Below are 9,038 nucleotides of genomic sequence, written 5' to 3' on the forward strand. Positions count from 1 at the left end.
CAGCCATTCCTCCATTAACATGCATTGACAGAAAGCACAAAGGCCCTATTGTCTGTGTGGAGCTTGGAGAGGCGGTGTGAAAAGCCGCCGCTGTGTTTGCGCGGCGAGCTCGCGTCAGCGTGCGTTCGTACATGTGTCAGAGAGACGGCGAGGCGGAGAGGGTGTTAGCAGCAGGTTGTTTTGTTGTGGCCCAGCGGCCCGGCGGCCAGCAGATGTCTTCGTGCTCCCGGGCCTGGAGCTGCTCTCCTCTGAGCTTCCTCTCCAATTGACTCGTTTACCCACAAAGCAGACTGCCTGTTCCCTTCCCACGTAATGGGCTAATTACTGTTTTAATGATTCCGTATATCCTTTTTCTCCCACAGTTGTTCTTTGTTTTAGGGCTGCTTTTGTACTTTTTTTTTTTGAGGGGAGCGCCACGACGCAGACAAACGGTGAAGCCAGATTAAAGGAGGCCTTTAACAAGTTATGCAAATGTCCTCCGATGTGGGATTTTCAATGTAGGTCGCCACAATACGGCTGTTTACAGCATTTAAACGCATCCCCAGCATTCTGATTTTAAAATGACGTGAAGCCACTCGTGTTGAAATAAAACGCGGCTCCTTAATCCGGCAGGATTTCTAATTTGCAAAGTGCTTAAGCACAGTTATCTGCATCGAGGTGTTCAGTCGACTTCACTGATCTGTCATCTGAACTCAAGTGCGTCTAATTTAAAATGATTAATACAAATAGCTTCATAATGATGTTTATTATTATTATTATCATTATTATTAGGATACAAGACTGCCTCTAACTGCAAATTAATAATAAAGTAGAGCGAATATAAAGTCACATTATTTAAAAAACAAAGGTTTAAGCTCAACAATAATAATTAACAACAGTTTGCATCAATTATTTAACAACTTCTAATGAAATTAAGTTGAACTAACTAACTATATTGAGTTAAGGGGGATTAGTTCTTCCTCTACAAATTTGCTTTCGCTTGAATTTTGTTTTAAATCAATCAACGCAGATTTTTTTCGTTTAATTCTCACGATTCTGAGTTGGTGTAATTACCAACATTATAACATCAGGACTCATCATCAAAAAGGTTCGTCTGAGTCAATAAATTAGAATTTTTATCTCACAGCCGTGCATTTCATTAACCCAGATTCTTTCAAATAACTTTTAAAATTACATTCCAGTTCTGTGTTTTTGGCAAATCCCGTGTGTCTGTGTTGACGGGAAGCAACAACCCTGACAGTCGAGTCAAAGTCAGACGGTTCTGTGGTGTTTTCAAGGCGTCGCCGGCCAGCTGTTGCTCAATAAGCCGTGGCCCCTGTCCATTAGGCCAGAGGAGTTAATAAGACATGAGACAGGCCGAGCCCAAGTGAGGAATGAAGGTCATTGAGTCACCAAGCAGACTGCATCCATCCAAGAGGGCCAAGATTTCACACAGCCCACAGGTTTCTGCTCACACACACACACACACACACACACACTCGCTAGTTTACACTGGTTGACCGCAATGGCTGGAATCATTATAAAACCAGAACATCTCCCACCACCACCACCTCCCCCCAACACAAAATAAAAACCCTTTCAGACAGAGGACACCCTCCGACCGACACTCAGCCATTCCACCTGACCTGTTAGCACTTAACAGGTTGACCCGCCAGCCGCCAAAGACCCACATTTCATGGGTAGTTTAACATCCGGTTGTGGGTTTTTTTGGGGTTTTTTGTCGTTCATGGAGAACCATCATCACTTCTCTCTCTCTCGCTCACTCACCATCATTCAAACGCCGAACCATTACACTGACAGAACTCTGGATCATCCCATCCCAGGTGTTCTCTCTATTGAGTTAACACCAATTACAACCAAAAAAAACAACAAAACATTGATAACGAGAAGAGCAAATTCTCATCTACCTCCATCCTGACGAACCATCCGGTGCGATGGCGTAAATTGTATGGACACCCACATGCAATTTCCTGCATAAGACGGACGATTCGTAGCATTGCGGCTAAGGCTATCAGGTTTGCGTAGCCTGGTGCAATGCTACGCTCACGCCCCGCCCGCCATTAGCGCTCTGTATGTAACACTGAACTGTGACCAGTCCACTGCTGTAGTCTTGTATTAAAATAAGAAAAGAAAAGCGGTCGCACCTACAGTAACGTCAGCGTGTCTGCAGCCTGCAGCGAGCGCAGACCACGCTGATCGTACTGTAGCTTCATTTACTGATTTTTTTATTTTTTGTTTCTGGTGGGGCTCCTCAGTGTAATGGACCAACTATAGATGGGTTTGTTTGTTCTTGAGTGAGGAGGACCATGCAGTTCCTACAGGGACTTAACATTAGTTCCATTGAGTGAGTCGACCATCTGCCCACCATTAACCCCAGAACCCTCCTTCTCTTTACAGGCTGGACAATTTGCTTAATATGGCCTATGGCGTAAAGAGGTAATTAAAAACTTCACCCAATGCCAGATGTCCATGTTGACTCAATGATTTTTCAATATCCTTTTTTTTTTTTTTGGTTCTTTTTTTAGTTTTTTTTATGTTTCCTTGTATTTTTTGCAGTCACTTTGCGTTTGACAATTCGTTCAAGGTCAGCTGCATTTTTGGTTCTTTGATTTGTTTGGTTTCTTGTTGTTTTTTTGTTTTTTTTTTCCTTCTCGTCAGCTTGAGTTGCCGTTAAAACCCTCCCAACCACTTAAGGTGGAGCAGAACAGAAAACAATCAGTCTTTGTTTTCCGTGGTGATGAATTTGCTTTGTTTTGATTATGACGAGTGCTGGTGTTGTTTGGATTGGTTTCTTTTGGGTTGTTTCTGTGTACTGAACGGATTCTGTTCTCTGATGTTTAAAAAAAAAAAAACCTCCTGATTTCTAGGTGTGTGTTCTGTTTTTTTTTCTACCGGATTCAGGTTCTCCTGCCTTGTCGCTCCGCAGCTACAGCTGGGGGGGAGGGGACAGCGACTTTCAATTTACAACTTCTCACTTTGATTTTATGGATATTTCCTTCATTTAGTTGTTAGATTTACACATTTTGTAAACATGTGGGTTCTGCATCTGTACGCTGTAAGCAAAGACAAAATAGTGCAGAGCCTGGGAAGGCTGGAGATAAGGCTGGATGAACCTGGATCCCTGCTGGAAACAGGAACCGCTGTTTCACTGCAGACAGCTCCAGCTTTGCTCGGCACTGCTCTGCTCGAATTCCTTCCTTTTTGCCTCCATGTTTCGTTTTTTTTCTCTTTTTTTTTTTGCTTTTCTCGCTACCGTAGGTGTTACATAAGCCGAGCAGCAGCCACTGTGGTGATAGATGTTTCATGTGCTGACGGTGGCATCTTGCATGTTGTAAGCTCAGGGGGGCGTCATCAGTCAGTCAGCTTAGCAACTCAAACTGCACCAAAAGTTCCAGAGAAGTGTTCTGCCGAGCAAGTTCCCCCTAAAAAAAACAAAAAAACCCTGCAGTTCTGTCAAACGCAGAATCGGGGAGCGTCGTAGCGATGCTCGGTGGAATCCGCAGGTTGGAGCCCTGCGAGCACTTTACCTTCAATCTGAGTCTTTACATAATTTTCCAAAAAGGTGAAAATAGTGTCTGATTCGGCTGCTGCCCTGATTGCGGAGCATGTCATCAAGTTAGAAGTGTTTTCCACTGATCTGAGGTTATTATTTGAAAGGGGAGAGAAGAAAAGTGTTAAGAGCTGGGAAATGGTTTAGCTTTAGAAAAGGACAGAACAGATATCTGGTCAGCTACACTGTTGCTATGCAACCCCTGGTCTCGTCTCTAACACTGGTTAGTGTTTGGTCCCGCTCTGATGGCTGCGTTTACACACACACACACACACACACACACACACACACACACTCATTTCCACGTCGGCACAGCGGTAGCGATAGCCAGCGTCCAAACCGTCGCCCCCCCGCAACCTCGCACTCTCCAGCTTTTTACTTAAAAATCACCACAAGCCTTTTCAGAGCCAGCGGGGGAGGCCTGGACGTGGCCGAGCGTGTCAGACGAGGCCTGGACGTGAAAAGGCCTGTTAGAGTCCACCTGCTGGGTCCCCGAGAAAATATGAAAATCATCTTAACAAGCCGCCGAGGCCGCGTCGTCCGAGGGCTGCACGGTTAGCACCAGTCCTCAACAAAAAATGAAAGATTTATATCGTTTATTACAACTTAATCATCTGTTTGTTTAGTGCATCCACTTAATCAGAGAGTCGGCGCCGTCGACCAGCCCGCCACCCTCGGCGCTCGTATTAGCATTCACAGCCACCGCAAAGGCCGGCAGCAGCCTCTGCACGACCAAAGTCACGCAGGAAGGTCGTAGTGATTGTCGAGCAGCCGCTGGAGAGAGAAGTCTGGAGGCCCCGAGCGGCGAGCAGCGCTATCGATCAGTGCCACGAGCTCTGGAATAGAACGGACCAGAACACCCTGCAGGAGGGGGAGGGGGAGCAGGAGGAATACACTTTGTACCTTAATGCCACTGGGCTGTAAAGTGCTTCCATTTTCCATTTAGTTTGCTGCCTCTCCCCTCCTCCTCCTCCTCCTCTAAGACAGCTGCAGCAAAGCGGAAATCTCAATTAAAGCACTCCCAATAATGCCTATAGTCGTTTTCTTGGAGAGAGGTGGCATAAGAAATGAACCTTTTTATCTCATTTACCTTTTATTTAAAAGTGGGGGTATTTTTTCTTCTTCTTCTTCCTCCTTCTTTCCCTTTCCTTTGAGCGGAAAGGCAATTAAGTGAAGTCAACTGAGGATTCAAATCTCTTGCATCACAAGAAAAAGAAGAAGATTATGAGGCGAGCGAGAACAGATTTAGCAGGCTGCTGCGTGATCTTTGATGAATTTCTAGCAAGGGGTTTTAATTCAACAACTTCCTGCAATTTAGGCACCTAAAGGAGCCACTCGAGGGCACAAAGACAGAACCTTCGTCTGCGGCTCCTTCAGCAGAATCGTAGCTCGGCGCCGGCGTCGCTCCCCGACAGGAAGCCTTTCAGAGACGACGTCGCCGCTGCACACATGCACACATGCACATATGTGGCCATTCATCTGAGTGGGGGGAGGTCTGGGTTGGAGATCAGGCTCTTTGTGGGGAGGCGTAGCTCTGGCTGTAGACGGTAGCGCGTGGTGCAGGTGAGCCGGTTGAGGTTCGTGAGCTTTTCACAGGTTTATGGCCATTTCATCAGCACCACATGCCGACGCCGTGTCACCGTGTGCCGCCTAACACGTGCCGTCTTTTCTCTCTTGTTTTTTTTTTTTGCCTCCCCCCCTCCTCCTTCCCCGCCTCGCTCCGCCTCTCCTCCCAGGTTTTCCCCCATCACCATCGACAGCATGACCAGCCTGGTGGGCATGAACATCCCCGGGCACACGGGCACCGGGTGGTGCATCTTTGTGTACAACCTGTCCCCGGATTCGGATGAGAGCGTGCTCTGGCAGCTGTTCGGGCCGTTCGGCGCCGTCAACAACGTCAAGGTGATCCGTGACTTCAACACCAACAAGTGCAAAGGCTTCGGCTTCGTCACCATGACGAATTACGACGAGGCGGCCATGGCCATCGCCAGCCTCAACGGCTACCGGTTGGGCGACCGCGTCTTGCAAGTCTCCTTCAAGACTAACAAGACACACAAGTCCTGAACTTTAAGGTAGAAGCCCCGCCACTTTGTCTGCTCCCTAAATTTGCCCCCCCACCCTCCCACCCCCGACCCCGCCCCCCCCCCCCCCCCCCCCCCCTTTCAGCCCCTTCAGCCGCCACCACCACCCGACTACAGCCATCCAACACAGCAAAGCTCCGACCGGAACACAAAGCAACCAACAAACCATCCAACAAATTGAACTAGAAATGGCTTATATTATAACTTTGGACCTATAAGCCAATGTTGCCTAAGTATTACAAAAATGAAATGATGAAAATGTTCACGAGTTTTTGGAAGCTCCTGTGATAATGCAGGCTTCTCTTTGTTGTATATTCTGTTTGTTGTGGTTGTTCAAATGATTTTTCTCTTCTGTGTAAACAGTAGCAAATCCCTGTATCCCCCTTATTTCAGAGAAGAGAACGTCCTTTTTAGATTGGAGCCTTTTCTCTGTCTTGATTCAGGATTTGTTTTTCTTTTGTAAATCCGGATCCACTGTCGTTAGTATTATATATATATAAATACATATATATATATATATATATACCTCCCTGTCAGTGAAAGGGAGGGGGCTCTTTTTTAAATTAGTGAACCATTCATTCATTTTTAGTGTGTAATTTAAAAAAAAAAAAACTTCCCCCCTTATTGATTCTTGGCGGGAATTTCCGCGGATTTCCCCCGAAAAACTCTGATGTAGAAAAAAAATGAATTTCTAACATTGTTTTTGTTTTGTATCGCGAACAACAAAACATAATGTCTTTCCTCACTTGGGGTTCAGGGAGATGGGGCGAGGGAGGGGATGGGTTAGCTTTCCTGATGACACGTTCAGTAATTTAAGAAAAAAAAAAAACACACATCACACTGTTGTTGCCAAAGAGAAAAGATCTCTTTGCTTGGAAAAAAACAAAAAATAAAAAAAAACAACAAAAAAAAATAATAATAATATGCGTTTAGAAAAAAAAAAAAGATAAAAATAAATAGAAAGAAGATCTATTTTTATAAATGATAATTAAAATAATAATTATTGAAGAATTTTTACAAGAATCTGGATTTGAAGAAAAAAAAAAGAGAAAAATATTTTGACTGGCTAACTAGGGGGGGCCGGGGCGGGCGGGAGGGGGCACCACCTTGTCTTTGTCGTTCTGCCGTGGTACCTTATCGGATCAGAGGTCTGCTCGTTTTTTTTGGGGAACTCCAAGTCGGTAAGCGATTTTGTAGACGGAAGGTTTTGTGCAAAGGGATGCAAACTTGAGGCAGGTGATTTTGGTAATTTTTCACATGTGTACTAGTGCGTAATTATTCAACAGCGATACCCAAAAGGGAAGGGAGAGGGGTCTTTTTCCGAGGCCTAACCATCCTTATAGTCCAGAGCCCAAAGCAAGAAGACCCTTTTGTCCACTTGTTTTTTGTTTTTTGTTTTTGTTTTCTTGTTTTTTTTCTTCGTCATCAGTCAATATGGGATATCAGTACCTAGATATATACACATCTATCCATTTAGAGAGCATACTACACATTATCTATATCATTTCTCTTCGCTCTGCGTTTGTGAAACTTACATTTGAAAAGAACTTCCTTTTAGCGATCAACAGTAGGTGCTATACTACATTATTCACATATCTTAAATATCCAAGTTTGTTGTTCTATGTGTTGTTTAAAGAGAAAAAAAAAATACTTCGATGTTGGCATTGACTTGAGCTGCTGTTCTTTGTTTAATATTCGTTTAATGTCGGCCCGGGGAGTCTGGTGAGACGACTTCTTTTGCTGAATAACCAGATTTAAATGACTTTTTTGGGCCTTGTAAGAATCACTGAACAAAAAACTTTCATTTTTTGTATCCTTTGATTTCCGTTTGTTTGTTTGTTTGTTTGTTTGTTTGTTTGGCTTGCTGACTTTTTTAGGTTACCCGCTGAGCGTGAAACGTTTGTCAAAAACTTAATGATGATTAGCTAGTTCCGTTAGTCTAGATATTTGTTTCCTTAAAAAGGATCTATGACAACTGTGTCTTTATTTGCTGTGTACAAATAGATGATATATATAAATATATATATAGTCTACATTTGTTTTTACAATATCTACTGTACTATCTGAGTTGTCACTGTTCTTTTGTTTGAGCTTGTCTTTTTCATATGACAATTTATTATGAAGTGGTGGTTCAGTTACTTAGAAAAACTTGTGAGGAAACTGTTCAATTGTTGTCATGTTGCTTGTGGAGAAAAAAAAGAAAAAAAAAAAATTGGATTACCTTTCAGTTCAACTACCGCGGCAAAAGAAACCGAACAAAAAGCTTAAGAGTATAAACTGTATTCGTTTGTTTGTTTTTGTTTACCTTTGTTTTTTTTTTCTTTGTTGAGCTATTTATTTTTCTATTTATTTCTATTTATTATATATTTATTAACGGATTAATTTATCTGTGTAATTTATGTATTTATTTGTTTTCATTGTCTGTGTATTTGCGTGATTCTGGTACAGGGAGGGGGGGCGTTTCTGAGCAAAAGGGAACAAAGCGACTAGTGGAGAGGCTCTTCCAGTAGTCCACTGCACTGAGAGAACTTTTAGTACGTTTGTGCTTTGTACCAATATATCAAAATTACAATATAAAAAAAACTCTAAAAGTCAAGAAAACTGAAAAAAATGTCTGGAGGGTCGGGGGACGCTCTTCCCTTATTACTAGAAACAGTTACTCGCTATGCATAACCTAGTTAATAGTTAAATTTGCTATTGCTTTTTTCTTGTCTTGTTAAAATGAAATCTTTAGATCTTTTTCAATAAAGTTTAGTCTTAATAGAATGTTATAAACAGTCGTTCTGGTTCAATATAACCTGTGATAAGTTTGTGTAGTTCTAAAAAGCCACTCCGTCCACACCCTCCCTCCACTTACTACCGCTTTGTGATGAAAACCTTATGCAAAAATGTGGGTCTGAAAGCATAGTTTTCAGTTTTCAGTGAACATTTTATATAACATTCAGCTCTTGGAGGCTTGGGCAGATAAATTAAAAAACAAAAACAACAAAAAAAAAAACAACAAAAAAAAACAAAACAAAAAAAATGTTCTTTGAGGGTCATTCATTGCACTGGACTAAATCGGTCAAAGTCACTAAAGAGTCAGAACTTATTTTTAAGAATATTCATCATGTTTTCAAATGACATACCAACAAATCTTTAAAAAAAAATGAGAAATTGTTACCATTGCACACCAACTGTTATTTACAACAGTTGTTGCTATACTTAAGAAGTACTCTGGAGGTATAAAAAAAAGGGATTGTACCGATTCTATATTTTATATACTCTAATATGATATATATTATATATTTTGAAAGGTGAAAGGTAAGGGAATGGTTCCAGACGTATAAATATAAAGGAAATTGGATTTTTTTTTTTTGTTTGTTGTTAAGACTTGAAAACATGAAGGAGGTGTGTGGAGAGCATTT

The 9,038-nt window shown here is 42.4% G+C and overlaps 1 protein-coding gene across 2 annotated transcripts in view; it reads left to right on the forward strand.

Annotated features, from left to right (window-relative positions):
* elavl4 (ELAV like neuron-specific RNA binding protein 4) overlaps positions 1 to 5,614 on the forward strand; it is a 94,713-nt gene extending 89,099 nt beyond the window's left edge. For both annotated transcript variants that reach the window (XM_008295667.1, XM_008295668.1), the window contains exons 8-9: positions 2,398 to 2,436; positions 5,287 to 5,614. In XM_008295667.1, the coding sequence (XP_008293889.1) occupies positions 2,398 to 2,436; positions 5,287 to 5,614 (367 nt within the window). The remainder of the gene's footprint in view (positions 1 to 2,397; positions 2,437 to 5,286) is intronic.
* The last annotated feature ends 3,424 nt before the right edge of the window (positions 5,615 to 9,038 follow it).

The sequence above is a fragment of the Stegastes partitus genome, unplaced genomic scaffold (genome assembly GCF_000690725.1).
Source record: "Stegastes partitus isolate 25-593 unplaced genomic scaffold, Stegastes_partitus-1.0.2 Scaffold1065, whole genome shotgun sequence".
Lineage (NCBI taxonomy): Eukaryota > Metazoa > Chordata > Actinopteri > Pomacentridae > Stegastes > Stegastes partitus.